The following is an 18,123-nucleotide window of genomic DNA, read 5'->3' on the forward strand; positions in this document are numbered from 1 at the left end:
AAGATAAAACAAAGCTCACATTTGTTCGGTTTCCAAAGGCTGCATAGAAGGGATGTGTGTTTGGGTAGAAGAGGTTCTTGATGTCTGTGAGGCATTCAATCTTGAACTTCTCTGGCTTCTTTTCAATTACCTCCCTTATAGAAGTTTAAAGTAAAATAAAATGCTTGAAATGTAACCATATTACAAGACTATTACAATGTTTATATCAAACCATTTTGCAACACTATCATAACTGTATCAGAGTTTCTAAACCCAGATGCCCAACAGCTTCTACCCCCAAGCCATAAGATGCTGAACAATTAATCAAATGGCCACCCAGACTGTTTACATTTTCATTTTAGTCAAAAACAACTTTATATCTAAGGAATGCCTTTGATTTGACAGCCTGCACATGCGCAGTTCGGCGTGAGACAACCGTTAGACCCGATGGCGTGTTTCTGCGCGTGAACTTAGCTAGCCAACGTTGCCATGACATCACCTACAAGCGTAATTGCGCATTTCTACTGGAGAAGCCGTTTCTACATATCTTCATACTAAACCATATGACTATTACAATAATAAACAGACTGACCAAATGAGAACGGAAAGGTCAGTTTTACCTATGAAAGGCAGAGAAGAGGCTGCTAGGAGAGAGCATGAGGGGTCCTTGAGGCAGGATGGTTCCCCGGTCGTTCACCCAGTGCAGGTACCCTCTAGTCATGTCGGCCATGCCGATGGCACGCGCCGAACAGTACAGGAACTTGTAGCCATTCCTAAAGACAGTAGACATAAGTACTGAAGTAACTGCAACCTCAACATGCATATAGAGCCTACATTGGATCATTATCCTAGCCACTCACTCTAATTGTTGAGCTACTGGAGTTTCTTTACGTGGAACAAGAATGTGAATAGTCGTGCATAAGTGGTGATTGTCAGAAACGGTAGCTCTGGGGCCGTATGTATCAAATGCTTCAGAGTAGGAGAGCTGATTTAGGATCAGTTTTGCCTTTTAGATAATAAATAAGAACAGGCTCTATTCAGTCTGGATCGCTGAAGCGTTACAGATTGTGCAAAATAAATGTAAAGGTAATTTCCGATATACACAGCGTTTAACTTGAATGCAGTCGCCGCTAACGCGGGAATATTGCCTTTACATTTTTTGGGGGAACGCTGAACTTCCGCGACACAGATTGAATAGAGGCCCTAATCCTAGATCAGTACTCTCGCTGAGAAACTTTACACATACAGCCACAGGCCTGGGGCCTACTTACTCATGCACCGAGTGGTAGAGCTTAGCGATGCCTTGATGAGTCCAGTCTTTCCCAAGCTGAGGGAGGATTTGGCCAAACACATCTGACCTAAGAAAATAAGCATTTTGTGAGGCTTCAAAACTAGCTTCACCTGGAGGAATTAGCTAGCGTGAATGCCTTATAGGATTATAATAATAACTTAAGAACTGATTAATTAAGTGTAACCATGATCTGATTACCAGACAGACCTCTAGTATCAAACAAACAAACTGTGAGATTAAAAGATCAGGAGAGGACCTTAATCCAACTCCCTATATAGTGCACTAGTTTTGACCAGGGCCTTATGGTGCACTAAGAGGGGAATAGGGTGCCATTTGGGACACAGCCTCAGACAGTAGGAGTTGACATTGAGTGGTGTTACAGGCTTTTGGTTTTTCTCTCAAAGTCAATTTCGAGGATGGTTCCGTGTGGGTGTGGCACGCTCTGATTGGAATCCTACTCATTGGTCAGGATGGGTTGCACTTGTCGTCCTCGTGAGTCAGAAGAGGTTTCACCTGTGCTGGCACAGCTGCTATTTAAAAGCTGTTGGTCCAGTGCTTCAGATATCATGAGGGATGTTGGAAGAGCTGCACCTCTTTTTTTTTTTAGCTCGTCCTCTTTAAGCTGATAAACAAAGCCTTTTATCTTGTGTCTCCCCTGTTAGGTTGTTTGGCTACACTTATTTTCAGTCCCTAAGCCAAGTTGGTGTGGGTTTACTTTTCTTTTAGCTTGTCTGTTACTGGGAAAATCTAGTGGGCGTCCATGGTTGGTGTGTTAAGACCATAGAGAATGATAGAGGCCTCTAGTGGCCAAAAAGCGAAAGTATTTTTGGTTTCTTATTGGGGAATGTAACACTGGTAATGTAGTTCAACAGCATTGAAAGCCACTTTACTTGGTGATGGTGCCGTCGATGTCAGAGATAATGACTTTGTCATCCCAGTTCCACAGGTAGATGGTGCCCTCGCAGCGACACGTGCCCTGGTACTGAGTGGTGATGCTGAAAGTAACGTCATTAGGCCCCTCCCTCAGCTTCAGACTCACCTATGAGAAGACAGAGATGAAGTGGTGCGTGAGAGAGTGACAGCAAGTGGTTTTCCAAATATCTGCTGGTTATTGACAGGTGCTAATATACAGATTAGGAGAGAGGGTGCACTTGCCCCCAAAAGCCTTCAAATGGCGCTGCCCGTGCTGTCAGAAAAGCCATTATGGCAAGGATGCAGCGATGTGCACTCTGTCCAACTCTGTGGTAATATAACTTCATAAGTTATGAACGTGGCTCTTACTATCTGGTCAGATGAGAGGCGGAGAGACTTCTTGTAGGAGTGTGATCCGGTTGGTGCTGAAATCTCTGTCTGCACACGCTCAGTAGGTGCCAGTGCATTCAGCTCTTTAGATTCTTCATCACTGGAGGAGTCTGCTGCTGCTTTCTGCCTGCATTCCAAATAACAACAACCTCATTTCAACATCAGACTTCCTAAAAACAGTATAAGTTTAAACTAATATGAGTAAAGATGAGAGTGAGTAGTTACTCAAAATGAACTTGTATGTGTTGCCACTAGAGGGCAGTATCCCAACAATCTGAATTGTCATTCAGCTTCATTTACTACTGAAAGACAAAATGCTGATGAGACTTCTAAACCAGGTGCCTCATGCATGTTCTCAGGGGCACTTCCTATGAGTCACTGTTTTCCCAGAGCTAATCCAGTTTGTCATTTGTGGTGTCAAGAATATGGGTAAGGAGGGTGACATCAGTATGTGACTAATTGGGATTCCCCTTGTGAAACAATGCCAGGGCTGGTGGTGGGGGACAGACAGGGTGGTGCTGGGCTGACTCACTGTGGGACTGCTGGACTCTGTTGATCAAGGACAGGGCTCTCTGTGTCTCTGTGTGTCTCTGACAGGGACTCCTGCCTGTCCAGTTTGGCCTCTGAAGACTGGCGAGAGGAGCAGACAACATTAATTACCCTATAACGGAACATCATATCAACATTGATTTGATATGACAGAGTATTTATTCATTGATTTATAGTGTAATTACTGCGCATTTTTACTGAACAACTCCTTCCTATAGTCATGCTGTACAATGAGCACATGGTTCTCCTCACTCTGACTTGCTTAGGCTCATTTACAATGGAAATTAAAACAAATCCAATGCGATTCACATGGGAACTACTTCCTGCCCACACAAACAGAGGCATGACGAAAAAGAGGGTGAACACCATGGACCATCTGTTCAAGTTGACGAAGTATAGTATCCAGAAAGTAGTTCAGCTAGGGTCGATTTCACTATGAGTACTAGAGTATCAATACCAGTGGACCTATAGCATACTGCAAGAACACCCTGTTGTGCATCCCATTATGGCACCCTATTCCCTATGTAGTGCGCTCATTTTGATCAGAGCCCCTATAGGCCCTGATCAAAAGCAGTGCACTATATGGGGAATAGGGTGCCATTTGGGATGCATTTCCTACCTGTTTGACGCTGCTCTTCCTCCAGAACCACCAGCGGCCAGACTTCTTAGGCATCTTCTCCTTCACCCACGCCTCTTCTGTGGCCTGAGATTAAGTATTTATGAGTACACACACAGCATTTGAAAGTTATAACATACATTTATAATGCATAACTTGTGATCTACCTTGGGCAGGTTCTTCTGGAAAGCTTGCATACTCAGTATCAACGGAGCTGCCAATGTCCAGTTGTAATATCTGTAAAAAAAAAAACAGCACAGTACCAGTCAAAAGTTTGGACACACCTACTCAATCAAGGGTTTGTCTTTATTGTTACTATTTTCTACATTGTAGAATAGTGTGGATATCAAAACTATGAAATAACACATATGGAATCAGGTAAGTAAAAAAGTGTTCAAATCTAAATATATTTTATATCTGAGATTATTCAAAGTAGCCACCCATTGCCTTGATAACAGCTTTGTATACACACTGAACACAAATATAAATGCAAGGCAACATGTAAAGTGCTGGTCCCATGTTTCATGAGCTGAAATAAAAGATCCCAGAAATGTTCCATACGCACAAAAAGCTTATTTCTCTCAGATTTTGTGCACACATTTGTTTACATCCCTGTTAGTGAGCATTTCTCCTTTGTCAAAATAATCCATTCACCTGACAGGTGCGGCATATCAAGAAGCTGATTAAACATCATGATCATTACACAGGTGTACCTTGTGCTGGGGGCACTAAAAGGCCACTCTAAAATGGGAAGTTTTGTCACAACACACAATGCCACAAATGTCTCAAGTTTTGAAAGAGCGTGCTATTGGCATGCTGACTGCCGGAATGTCCGCCAGAGAATTGAACATTCATTTCTCTATCATAAGCCGCCTCCAATGTCAATTTAGAGAATGTGGCAGAAAGTCCAACTGGTGGGCGAGCAGTTTGCTGATGTAAACGTTGTGATCAGAGTACCCCATGGTAGCGGTGGGGTTATGGTATTGGCAGGCATAAGCTACGGACAACGAACACAATTGCATTTTATCGATGGCAATTTGAATGCACAGAAATACCGTGACGAGATCCTGAGGCACATTGTGAGGCCCATTCTTTTGTTAAGGTATCTGTGATCAACAGATGCATATCTATATTCCCAGTCAGGTGAAATCCATAGATTTGGGCCTGATCAATTTATTTCAATTGACTGATTTCCTCATATGAACTGTAATCTCAGTAATCTTTGAAATTGTTGCATTTATATTTCTGTTCATATTCATATATATACACACACATACACACATACAGTATCTCACAAAAGTGAGTACACCCCTCACATTCATGTGACAACACTGAAGAAATAACACTTTGCTACAATGTAAAGTAGTGAGTGTACAGCTTGTATAACAGTGTAAATTTGCTGTCCCCTCAAAATAACTCAACACATGTCTAAACCGCTGGCATCAAAAGTGAGTACACCCCGAAGTGAAAATGTCCAAATTGGGCCCAATTAGCCATTTTCCCTCCCCGGTGTCATGTGACTCGTTAGTGTTACAAGGTCTCAGGTGTGAATGGGGAGCAGGTGTGTTAAATTTGGTGTCATCGCTCTCACACTCCCTCATACTGACTGGTCACTGGAAGTTCAACATGGCACCTCATGGCAAAGAACTCTCTGAGGATCTGAAAAAATAATTGTTGCTCTACATAAAGATGGCCTGGGCTATAAGAAGATTGACAAGACCCTGAAACTGAGCTGCAGCACGGTGGCCAAGACCATACAGCGGTTTAACAGGACAGGTTCCACTCAGAACAGGCCTCGCCATGGTCGACCAAAGAAGTTGAGTGCACGTGCTCAAAAGCACGTGCACTCAAGCGTCATATCGAGAGGTTGTCTTTGGGAAACAGACATATGAGTGCTGCCAGCATTGCTGCAGAGGTTGAAGGGTTGGGGGGGGGGTCAGCCTGTCAGTGCTCAGACCATACGCCGCACACTGCATCAAATTGGTCTGCATGGCTGTCGTCCCAGAAGGAAGCCTCTTCTAAAGATGATGCACAAGAAAGCCCGCAAACAGTTTGCTGAAGACAAGCAAACTAAGGACATGGATTACTGGAACCATGTCCTGTGGTCTGATGAGACCAAGATAAACGTATTTGGTTCAGATGGTGTCAAGCGTGTGTGGCGGCAACCAGGTGAGGAGTACAAAGACAAGTGTGTCTTGCCTACAGTCAAGCATGGTGGTGGGAGTGTCATGGTCTGGGGCTGCATGAGTGCTGCCGGCACTGGGGAGCTACAGTTCATTGAGGGAACCATGAATGCCAACATGTACTGTGACATACTGAAGCAGAGCATGATCCCCTCCCTTCGGAGACTGGGCCGCAGGGCAGTATTCCAACATGATAACGACCCCAAACACACCTCCAAGACGACCACTGCCTTGCTAAAGAAGCTGAGGGTAAAGGTGATGGACTGGCCAAGCATGTCTCCAGACCTAAACCCTATTGAGCATCTGTGGGGCATCCTCAAACGGAAGGTGGAGGAGTGCAAGGTCTCTAACATCCACCAGCTCCGTGATGTCGTCATGGAGGAGTAGAAGAGGACTCCAGTGGCAACCTGTGAAGCTCTGGTGAACTCCATGCCCAAGAGGGTGAAGGCAGTGCTGGAAAATGATGGTGGTCACACAAAATATTGACACTTTGGGCCCAATTTGGATATTTTCACTTAGGGGTGTACTCACTTTTGTTGCCAGCGGTTTAGACATTAATGGCTGTGTGTTGTGTTATTTTGAGGGGACAGGAAATGTACACTGTTATACAAGCTGTACACTCCCTACTTTACATTGTAGCAAAGTGTCATTTCTTCAGTGTTGTCACATGAAAAGATATACTCAAATATTGACAAAAATGTGAGATACTGTATGTATGTGTATATATATATATATATATATATATATATATATATATATATATATATATATATATGGCATGAATTAAACACAATATTGAGTCGCACCCCCTTTTTCTCTCAGAATCGTCGGGGCAAGGACTACAAGGTGTTGAAAGCGTTCCACAGGGATGCTGGCCCATGTTGACTCAATTGCTTACCACAGTTGTGTCAGATTGGCTGGATGCCCTTTGGGTGGTGGACCATTCTTGATTCACAAGGGAAACTTTGAGCGTGAAAAACCCAGCAGCGTTGCAGTTCTTGCCACACAAACCGGTACACCTGGCACCTACTACCATACCCCATTCAAAAGCGCAAATCTTTTGTCTTGCCCATTCACCCTCTGAATGGCACACATACACAATCCATGTCTGAATTACCTCAAGGCTTACAAATCTTTCTTTAACCTGTCTCCTCCCCTTCATCTGCACTGATTGAAGTGGATTTAACTAGTGACATCAATAGCTTTCACCTGGATTCACCGGGTCAGTCTATGTCATGGAAAGAGCAGGTGTTCTTAATGTTTTGTACACTAAGTCCATATAAAGTATATTGTATGTGTGTGTAATAAAAATAATTGTGCTAAGTTTCAAGTTCAAGGAAATCTAATTGTGATCTTCTGTTCAAAATGTCATAGTCTAAGAATTAGTACAATGTAGTAAGATGAATTAGTATGAGTATGACGGCTGTAACGACTCACCGGTTTGAAATTCTAACCACCAAATTGGGATTGTCGATGATTGCTGGATTTTCAGCAAATTCGTGATATGTGATGATGTGCTCCATGAATTTCTCTGCAATAAAAAAAATCTAAGCATTTGCATCACTATTATCATAAGTCATATTATTACTTGTGGCATTTGTGAGTAATAGTGTACTAGTTTATTATTTGCGTACTTATCAAGGTCCTAGGCTACATCCCAAATGGAACCTATTCCCTACAGGCCCTGGTCAAAAGCAGTGCATTATACTAGGGAATAGGGTGCAATTTGGGAAACGGCACTAGTCACTATAATATAACACTTACACAGAGTAGGAAACCTTACCTTTGGAGATTTCAGAGTTCTCTCCGACCCCTCCACAGAGAGACAGGGTGACATCTGGTAGATCCCCAGCCGAGTCAGACAGACAATCGGTCCCGCTGTCGGCCGCTGCACTGCCCACAGACTGAGGAGACTGGGACCCATCGCGCCGGCCCACCTCTACCCAGTGCTTAGGGACCGCCTCGGACTCACTGCAACACACAGGCACAACCACAGACGGGTCAGTCACTACAACACAACAATACAGGCCCTCGTCAAAAGTAGTGCACTATAAAGGGAATAGGGTGCCTATAAAGGGAATAGGGCTACAATACATGCGATGAAAGACATGATGAGGTACCTCTTGGGACCTAAGTAGCGTGCAACAATATCAGGCTCCATAGCGTTCAGGTCATCCAGGTAAATATCCTCAGGCCCCTGGTGTTGACTCCTCTTTCTCACACCTTCGTCACAGAGAAACCATCAACATTCACATAAACCGTTTACATTCTTATAAACCATTCACAAATACTGTTGTTCACCTTTTTCGCTTCCGATAAATCTTTGAGCATTCTGTAAAGCCCCATTCAGATGGAGGTTGCATCCTAAATGGCACCCTATTGCCTACTATAGTGCACTACTTTTTACCAGAGCCCTATGGGTCCTGGTCAAAAGTAGTGTATTATATTGAGAATAGGGTGCCATTTGAGACACAGCCTGAGAAGCAAGTAAGAACTTCCCAGACCTCAGAGCAAACCACTTCCTTCCTGTTATTGTATTCTAAAACACTGCTCTACCAAACACTGTCTGGATGTAACATTAGTTAATAACACTGTCTGGGTATAAGTCAATAACACTGTCTGGGTGTAACGTTAGTCAATAACACTGTTTGAGCTCATGAATAAGTAATTTCCTCTCTGTTGACATCACACCATTCTGAAGTGACAAAGCTATGGGGTTCTTAAAATAGGGGACACAAAACATCAAATAGGGGACATAAAGGTCCTGTGAAGACTTTGTTCATGCCAGCTGTCGTGGACAACAGAGGGCTATGACATGCCCTCATCCGGCACATTGTGCTACCATAAGCAAGTAAGCCTTATTAAGTCGTGTTATATTTGATCAATAAGCTATCTATATGAACCATCTCTGCATACTTTAGATGTGGTTTCTTAAATAAGTTTGGTTGCTTTTACACTGCACAATGAGTACCTCTCCTCTTGGACGGGGAGTCAGTCTTGGAGCCGATGGCCCCCAGGTCCCCGGCCATGCGGCTGGCCCCACAGGCAGCAGAGCCACTGTCCCTCCGGCTGGAACCAAGCACACTGGGGGGAGTGGAGGTCCAACGAGCCCTACGCTCAGGCTTGGGCAGAAGGGGGGTGGGAGTGGGATAGGGCTCTGCTGTGAGAGCACTTGGCTCTGGTTTGAGGGGACACAGTTCAGGTTGGGGGGGACAACGGGTTTCAGATAGAGAGTTGGGTGGGTGGTGTTTGGAGCTATGGAGGGCACTTTGTTTGGGAGTCCGGGGTTCTGGTTTGACGATGGCAGGTCCACACACAGGGTCCAGAGAGTTGTGGATGCCCCCTGCCTCCACCCCCATGGCCTCAGAGCTGAGGATGACCCTGAAGTGGGTGTTCTCTGTTGGAGTTATAGTTACCGTCTTAGTCAGCTCTTTCTTACAGACCTGGACAAAGAGAGCCAATATGAAATAAGTGGGTATAGGGATTTCATGTCATGACATTTTTGGCATGTTTCCATCTCTGAGATGGAGGACATACAGTCTACACTTCCCAAATGGCACCCTATTCCCAATAGTGGCCTATGGGCCCTGTTCAAAAGTGGCGCACTATATAGGGAATAGGGTGCCATTTCAGACGCAAGACCCAGGCCTTACCCTGGTGGATTCTGGGAACTCTCCCCAGGACCACTGCATGTGTGACTCTGCTCTGAGCATGCTCTCTGATGACTTCACCATCAGCTCAGAGTCGCTCTTTGGAGACATGGGCTCGGACAGGGATCTTGAGGATCTGCTGAAATCAAGAAAAAAACCTCCCAATACATTCACTTTGAACACAAGAGGACATGTATACACAGCTCCACAGGCGTATTTTTTTTACGTTTGTCGTAGCACTTACATTTAAATCTACCTAGGGCTGGGATTTATACCAAGGCATGTTACAGAGCAGCAAACTGGACAGCCGACAACGCAACTTTTAAGGTCATTTTTGCTTGAGCCAACGTCACGTCAGAGACATTGCGCCTTTAAAAGGTGCATTAACGGTTGTCCAGTGCACTGCTCTACAACGTGCCTTGGATTGAATCCCAACCCTAGTATCGGTTTTGTCAAATCCTATGAAAAGAAACATCTCTAATGATCCTGTCTGTTTGTATGATCTGTGTAAATATTTGAATAAGAAGTTAATAAGTGACTGACTGAGTGGGTCATACCTGAGGCTGCCACCGGTAGAGCAGTCTCCATCAGAGAAAGGGTAGCTGTCCAGAGAGTGGAGGGTGGGGTGCTGCCTGTTTTCCACTGTGTCCTTCACTGTAGAGAACGAAGAGGCCCTGAGGAGGTAAAAAGATCACACCATCAACCGCAGGGTTAACACAACACACTATGCAGAGCAGACCCACCCAGACCCAGAATACATACCAAATTGCACCCTATTCCCTACATACAGTAGTGCACTACTTTTGACCAGGGCCCATAGGCCGAAAGCAGTGAACTATGTAGGTAATAAGGTGCCATTTTGTAGGTACCTCAACTTCCATGGATTTACCTGCTGCTGTTGTTGTGTGTGCCACCATGCTCATCGTCTGAGCTCAGCTCACAGACCTCCTCCCCACAAGCAGTAGGGGTCTGTTGCTCCTCCTTCCGGGGATCTGCTTTGTGCTTCCTCCTGCGTCTCTTCTTCTTTTTCCCTGCTGTGATGCTGGGGGGGAGGAGGGGGGCGGAGGAGGAGGCTGGGTCCTCTGAGCACCCCTGGGGGGGCTGCAGCCCACCCTCCAGACCCGACCCTCCAGCTCGAGACTCTCTGCCCCTCCACAGTGCCTCCTCTGTGGGGATGGGCGAAGTCACAAGGTGGGCAGGGACGATCTCCTGGGACGGGGTGACAAAAAGAGAGATGAGTCACAAGTTTACGTTATAGAATGCGTCCCCAATGGCACCTTATTCCATACATAGTGCACTACTTTAGGTCAAAATAAGTGCATTCTTTGGGGAATAGGGTGCCATTTGGGATACATAGTCAGCAATAAGCTGTCTCAACAGTGGTTGACCAATAAAAAAAACAAAATAACTTACATTATGCTGCTCCGTTTCCTGAACAAAGAAGGCCTCTCCGTTATCCCCCAGCTTCATGTGCAGCTCCACTGGTTCTCCATTGATCTCAATGTCAATCTGCAGAGGTAAAGGAAAGGTCAGGCACCGATTTATGGAGGAACTCTGGGGCCATATGTATCAAGCATCTCATACCAGAAGTGCTGATTCAGGATCAGTTTTGCCCATAAGATTACATGGACAGGGGGGCACTCCTACTCGAAGATGCTTGATATACTGTATACAGCCCCTAGTCTACTAACTGGAAGATGCAACTGAATTACTAGGCGAAACTGACGTTTAACTGAGGCCTGGTAACCACATGAGAAGGTATGACTGTGAATTTGTCAAACATTCTCAAAACAACACTTTATAATAACGTCTAGTAATAAACCAAGCCATTAATAAACAAACAGTTTCCACAGAATGTTATAGTGTACTTGCTTAATTCAGCAAGACCACTCTAGATATTGGACATAGCCTAAATAAAAAAAGAAGTAGGCCTAACACTATGCTATGGTTGCTGAATGCAAACTGGGTGAACAGATTACCTGCCTGCAGTATATCATACTGTTTCCTGTTAAGCTTAATGAGATACTTTAGGATTTTGACAATGAGGCCCTGTATCTACTTCCCCAGAGTCAGATGAACTCATGGATACCATGCGTATGTGTCTGTGTCCAGAATGAAGGAAGTTATAAGTAGTTTCGCGAGCCAATGCTAGCAGATACCCATAGACTTCCAGTCATTGCACTAACGCTAGTTGCGAAACTACCTCTAACTTCCTTCACACTGGACACAGAAATGTAAAAATGGTATCCACGAGTTCATCAGCCTCCTCCTTGACTGCGTTTGTGCAGAAGGAATTGCCCTTCTGTCTATTGTTAAAAAAATAATCAGCCGAAATTGTTGCAACCCCTATTACTAGCCTATTCAACCTCTTTCGTATCGTCTGAGATCCCCAAAGATTGGAAAGCTGCCGCGGTCATCCCCCTCTTCAAAAGTGGGAGACACTCTAGACCCAAACTCTTATAGACCTATATCCATCCTGTTTTACCCTCGTAAAACTGACTATCCTACCGATCCTTGACTTCAGCGATGTCATTTACAAAATAGCCTCCAACACTCTACTCAGCAAACTGGATGTAGTAGATCACAGTGCCATCTGTTTTATCACCAAAGCCCCATACACTACCCACCACTGCGACCTGTATGATCTCATTGGCTGGCCCTCACTACATATCCGTCGCTAAACCCACTGGCTCCAGGTCATCTATAAGTCTTTGCTAGGTAAAGCCCCGCCTTATCTCAGCTCACTGGTCACCATAGCAACACCCACCCGTAGCAGGCGCTCCAGCAGGTATATTGCACTGGTCATCCCCAAAGCAAACACTTTTTTTGGCCGCCTTTCCTTCCAGTTCTCTGCTGCCAATGACTGGAACGAATTGCAAAAATCTCTGAAGCTGGAGTCTTATATCTCCCTCTCTAACTTTAAGCATCAGCTGTCAGAGCAGCTTACCAATCATTGTACCTGTACACAGCCAATCTGTAAATAGCACACTTGCTCTTTTGCACCACAGTATCTCTACTTGCACATCATCATCTGCACATCTATCACTCCAGTGTTAATGCTAAACTGTAATTATTTTTGTGTCTTGGGCCTATTTATTGCCTTACCTCCCTACTCTTCTACATTTGCATACACTGTACATAGATTTTTCTATTTTTCCTTCCTTTTGTGTTATTGACTGTACGTTTGTTTATGTGCAACTCTGTGTTGTTGTTTCTGTCGCACTACTTTGCTTTATCTTTGCCAGGTCGCAGTTGTAAATGAGAACTTGTTCCCAACTGGCCTACCTGGTTAAATAAAGGTGAAATAAATAAATCAAATAAAAGGTGCTCTAAGGAGGGATACTGACACCGCCTTAGTTTAGTCTGACCTTCATACAGGCTGAGGAGGCTCAGGCTAAACATCTATTTGGGATGCAGACAGAGTATTAATGGTCTGTTTCTGTAAAGAGAATAAAGAGACACTTGACTCAAGAGATATGCGATGAGGGGGAAATGTTTTCCGTCCATCAATAATGCAACCAGTGCAGTAGCTATACGAGTTTCCAAAAGGATCTTATAAAAGATAGCACCATCACCAAATCCACTACCTGACGCTGGGTCAATCCTCCCACACTGTTACATTACATTCCTCTCTGTACTGTAAAGGCCAGCTCTCCTCTTTTCTATGCAGAGACAAATCTAAAATTGGGTTGCCATAGTAACTGAGGCGAACGGTAGCAGAAGCAGTATAGAGGTGTTCCTGTCAGCGTCCCAAAATGGCATCTTATTCCCTATTTAGTGCACTACTTTTGACCAGAGACCTAATGGGTCTTGGTCAAAAGTAGTGCACTAAATAGGGAACAGGGTGCCATTTGGGATACAACCGCCGTGTCTCAGAGATGATGAGCTAGCCTGGTTGTCCTCCCCCTATTCACTCTCCTCTCTCAGGAGGAAGGTTAATACCTGGATCTGTGTCAGGCAGAAGCACCTCCACACAGCAATATGAAAGGGCCCTAATTGCATGTCAGGTATGCATGTGACAGAGGGTAACAAAGACATGCAACCCTGTCATACTAAACTGCCAAGACAGACCTGGACAAAGGTTGGCGACATCAAGCGGCCAAAGATAATGGGGAATACAGCAACAAGGTATGCATCACAAATAGCACACTATTCCTAATACAATGTATCACTTTTAACCAGTCTCATGGGCCCTGGTCAAAAGTAGTGCACTGTATGAGGAAATAGGGTGCCATTTGGGACATATGGGGGTGAGGTCATCCTTGGCCACGTGCGTTTTGCTTACAGTTTGAGGAAGCTCTGCTTGACTATACCCTCACCCCTCTCATTCTCTCTTCCTCAGTTATCCACAAACTCACCACTTTCTCCTTGGAGCGCAGCACGCCAAGTTTCCCAAAACGTACATGGAAAGGGGAGCAGTGGAAGGTCCCGTCAGGCTGTCTGACCACCACCACGTCGATGCAGCCGGACAGCGTAGCCTGGTTGATGCCCTTATACAGCTCCTTCACAGTCACCAGCACCTGGCCTGCCAGCTGGCCCACGTAGTTCATGGTGTCTACCTGTGGATCACACACTGCCAGTAGTGAAGATCAAATGAACTGCCAGTAATGAAGGTCAAATTATTTATTATTGTCTGATGTCCAATCCTCTCTGAGCTGAAGGGGTAAAATGGCTCCCTACTGTATTGCTGAGCAAAGGGATAGGCCATTCTTGGGAGATTCTCAATTGGTTTTGATAACTCCTCTGTCTTCCGTCCTCTCCTCGCCTCCTTTGAAAAAGGTCAAAGGTAATCGAGGAGAGGGTGGAGGAGAAGAAACACGGAAACAAATGCACTTATATGAAATGAGAATCCCAAAATGTGTAAATTGGTAATAATTAATTTTAGAGATAAAAGGATAATTAACATATTGTTTTGAAATGTGTGCATGCTTTTTCTCCTCTGAGAAAACAACAGCTGATTCAAGGGGGTGTGGCAGATTTCAGCTGAAGAGACTCCACGGGAGGAAGCAATCGAGGACAGAGGCAGACTCCTCCATTCACCTAATAACCATATTGACACTTGTCGAGCACTCAACCACTTATCGGTTTCCAGGTCACAGAGGAGAGATGACAGAGGAGTCGAGGAGAGGACAGACTTTTTCCTAAATGAGAATCTCCCCTTGATTCAAAAGGGTCATCATCATCATCATCATCATCATCTGAAAGCTATCAGGTCAAAAGTTTAAGGATCTAAGGTTAGCCAATCACAAGACATGGTAATCTCTGTTGCCGAGTAGATCCAGGAAACAAAGCTTGCGTACCATAAACCCATCAATCTATGAGTTGCAGGAAATGCAGTGATGATTCACACATTGTAACGTGACGACTTTCATTTACCACAAACACAGACGAGAAAGACAAAGCACAAGACAACAGAGCCGTGCTGCACCACTGCCAGTTGAGGGGAAAGGAAATTAAAACTTGAATCTCACTCTGTCTGAACCCAAAAGTTTCAAACGATCAGAGCAGTTGAACCAAGTTGAAAGGAGAATGGAACATCTGAATACAAATAATACAGAGAAATAAAAATAAAATGTTGTTCTGAAAGAACATTTCAGATTCAGCAGGGGATTTGGGCTCCCGAGTGGTGCAGCGGTCTAAGACACTGAATCTCAGTGCAAGAGGAAACACTAAAGTCCCTGGTTCGAATCCAGACTGAATCACATCATGCTGCGATTGTGAGTCCCATAGGGCAGTGCACAATTGGCTCAGCGTCATTTGGGTTTGGCCATCATTGTAAATAAGAATTTGTTCTTAACTGACTTGCCTAGTTAAATAAAATAAAAATGTATGTGTAAAGACCATGTTAGCTAGGCCTAATGTATGGGTAAAATGGGACCAAACAAATATCTAGATGTGGCTGCGGTTACATAGAGTAATACTTACAGATTCACGTTTAAGAGGACATTACACTTACAAATCAACATATGTTTTCAGACCTCCAAAGTACTCTGTCAAGATGAAACCACGTCCCAAAACATTGGTTGTGAAGATCCAGTTATATACCTTCAACCCAAATGAATGGAAAAGATAAGCACTGAATAACTTTCTTGCTATTGGGACACTGACTCAACTAACCTTGTTGTTCCGGAGCTCCCTAAACACAGAGGATCTGTCCCATTTCCCAAAAAGAGTCCCTAACAGCAGCAGACTAATCAGGCCTTCTATGGCAGTGCTGCATTCAGAATCAGATCACACCAGCAGCATTATGGCAGGGGCCCAGGCCAGGTTCCCATTAGTCACCATATGCATCGCCAATGGCACACTATTCCCTAAATAGTGCACTAGTTTTGACCAGGGCCCAAAGCAGGGCTCTACATTGTTACCATTTTAAGGGGCATATGCTCCTAAAGATTTTGCTTTGCTACCTGGAATTTTTATGTGGGAGCACCAGTGCCCCTAGAAAATAAATCACCAAGGTAAAAATGGTTGTAATGATTTCTTCGCTGTCCCGCAGCCTCAGTAGTACACGAACATGTGGTGACACAGAAAGAAAGGAACAGGGAGACCTTCTGTTGGAGATAAGCTTGAAAAGTAGCTAGGATTCATATTGGCTGAGCCAATGTAAGCTGTTTTTTGTGTAGGCTATATTTAGTTATTGTGTTACTTTTTACTTTATTTGGTAAATATTTTCTTAGCTCTTTCTTGAACTGATTGTTGGTCAAGGGCTTGTAAGTAAGCATTTCACAGTAAGGTCTACACCTGTTGTATTCGGCGCATGTGACAAATAAAGTTTGATATGATTTGATAGCTCATTCTCAATATCTAAAATACTTTTTTCTGGTGCTCCTAAACTCTGTATTATGTTATTGCTGGATATTTTTATCATTGAAAAAAATGCAATATGCAGTAACTACTAGAGGTCGACCAATTATGATTTTTCAACGCCGATACCGATTATTGGAGGACCAATAAAAAGCAAATACCGATCAAATCGGCCAATTTTATTTTGTATTAATTTTTTTAGATATATTTGTAATAATGACAATTACAACAATACTGAATGAACAATGAACACTTATTTTAACTTAATATAATACATAAATCAAATCAATTTAGTCTCAAATAAATAATGAAACATGTTCAATTTGGTTTAAATAATGCAAAAACACAGTGTTGGAGAAGAAAGTAAAAGTGCAATATGTGCCATGTAAAAAAGCTAACGTTTAAGTTCCTTGCTCAGAACATGAAAACATATAAAAGCTGGTGGTTCCTTTTAACATGAGTCTTCAATATTCCCAGGTAAGAAGTTTTATGTTGTAGTTATTATAGGAATTATAGGACTATTTCTCTCTATACCATTTGTTTTTCATAGACCTTTGACTATTGGATGTTCTTATAGGCACTACAGTATTGCCTGGCTAACCTCGGGAGTCGATAGGCTTGAAGTCATAAACAGCGCTGTGCTTCAAGCATTGCGAAAAGCTGCTGGCAAATTGAGGAAAGTGCGGTTTGAATGAATGCTTACGAGCCTGGTTCTGCCTACCACCGCTCAGACTGCTCTATCAAATCATTGACTTAATTATAACATAATAAACACACAGAAATACGAGCCTTAGGTCATTAATATGGTCAAATCCAGAAACTATCATTTCGAAAACAAAACATTTATTCTTTCAGTGAAATACGGAACCGTTCCGTATTTTATCTAACAGATGGCATCCATAAGTCTAAATATTGCTGTTACATTGCACAACCTTCAATGTTATGTCATAATTATGTAAAATTATGGCAAATTAATTACGGTCTTTGTTCGTAAGAAATGGTCTTCACACAGTTCGCAACGAGCCAGGCGACCTAAACTGCTGCATATACCCGGACTCTGCTTATTTATTTATTTTTATTTTACCTTATTTAACTAGGCAAGTGAGTTAAGAACAAATTCTTATTTACAATGACGGCCTAGTGATAGTTGATAGTTTCCGGATTTGACCATATTAATGACCTAAGGCTCATATTTCTGTGTGTTTATTATGTTATTAATTAAGTCTATGATTTGATAGAGCAGTGGTAGGCAGCAGCAGGCTCATAAGCATTCATTCATTGCCTTGTTCAGGGGATTCAATCTTGCAACCTTCCGGTTACTAGTCCAACGCTCTAACCACTAGGCTACCTGCCGCCCCATGCTTACACTGAACGCAAGAGAAGTGACACAGTTTCAGGCACCGCATCGATTACATGCAACGCTGGACAAGCTAGTTAAACTAGTAATATCATCAACCATGTGTAGTTAACTAGTGATTGTTAAGATTGATAGTTTTTTTTATAAGATAAGTTTAATGCTAGATAGCAAATGACCATGGTTCCTTGCTGCCCTCGTGTAACAGGTGGTCAGCCTGCCACGCAGTCTCCTTGTGGATTGCAATATAATCGGTGTCCAAACATGCTGATTACCGATTGTTATGAAAACTTGAAATCTACCCTAATTAAAATCGGCCATTCTGATTAAAATCGGTCGACGTCTAGTTACCACATCCATTTTTTTAACTTAAAAATGTATGATATAAACCCATA

The 18,123-nt window shown here is 43.5% G+C and overlaps 1 protein-coding gene across 3 annotated transcripts in view; it reads right to left on the reverse strand.

The window, feature by feature from the left end:
* LOC106578699 (phosphatidate phosphatase LPIN2) overlaps positions 1 to 18,123 on the reverse strand; it is a 47,520-nt gene that overhangs the window by 1,830 nt on the left and 27,567 nt on the right. The window contains exons 2-18 of one of the 3 annotated variants that reach the window (XM_014157809.3): positions 13,929 to 14,129; positions 10,984 to 11,079; positions 10,460 to 10,779; positions 10,128 to 10,244; positions 9,574 to 9,706; positions 8,892 to 9,363; positions 8,041 to 8,143; positions 7,704 to 7,891; positions 7,358 to 7,451; positions 3,905 to 3,974; positions 3,741 to 3,824; positions 3,105 to 3,202; positions 2,552 to 2,699; positions 2,161 to 2,309; positions 1,251 to 1,337; positions 600 to 752; positions 20 to 134 (exon numbers count right to left, since the gene is read on the reverse strand). In XM_014157809.3, the coding sequence (XP_014013284.3) occupies positions 20 to 134; positions 600 to 752; positions 1,251 to 1,337; positions 2,161 to 2,309; positions 2,552 to 2,699; positions 3,105 to 3,202; positions 3,741 to 3,824; positions 3,905 to 3,974; positions 7,358 to 7,451; positions 7,704 to 7,891; positions 8,041 to 8,143; positions 8,892 to 9,363; positions 9,574 to 9,706; positions 10,128 to 10,244; positions 10,460 to 10,779; positions 10,984 to 11,079; positions 13,929 to 14,120 (2,619 nt within the window). In that variant the 5' untranslated portion in view covers positions 14,121 to 14,129. Of the gene's footprint in view, positions 1 to 19; positions 135 to 599; positions 753 to 1,250; positions 1,338 to 2,160; positions 2,310 to 2,551; positions 2,700 to 3,104; positions 3,203 to 3,740; positions 3,825 to 3,904; positions 3,975 to 7,357; positions 7,452 to 7,703; positions 7,892 to 8,040; positions 8,144 to 8,891; positions 9,364 to 9,573; positions 9,710 to 10,127; positions 10,245 to 10,459; positions 10,780 to 10,983; positions 11,080 to 13,928; positions 14,130 to 18,123 lie in introns of all 3 variants that reach the window. The other 2 variants (XM_014157807.3, XM_082965675.1) reach the window with 2 other exon arrangements.

Source organism: Salmo salar, chromosome 19 (assembly GCF_965601325.2).
Source record: "Salmo salar chromosome 19, fSalSal1, whole genome shotgun sequence".
Classification (NCBI taxonomy): Eukaryota; Metazoa; Chordata; class Actinopteri; order Salmoniformes; family Salmonidae; genus Salmo; species Salmo salar.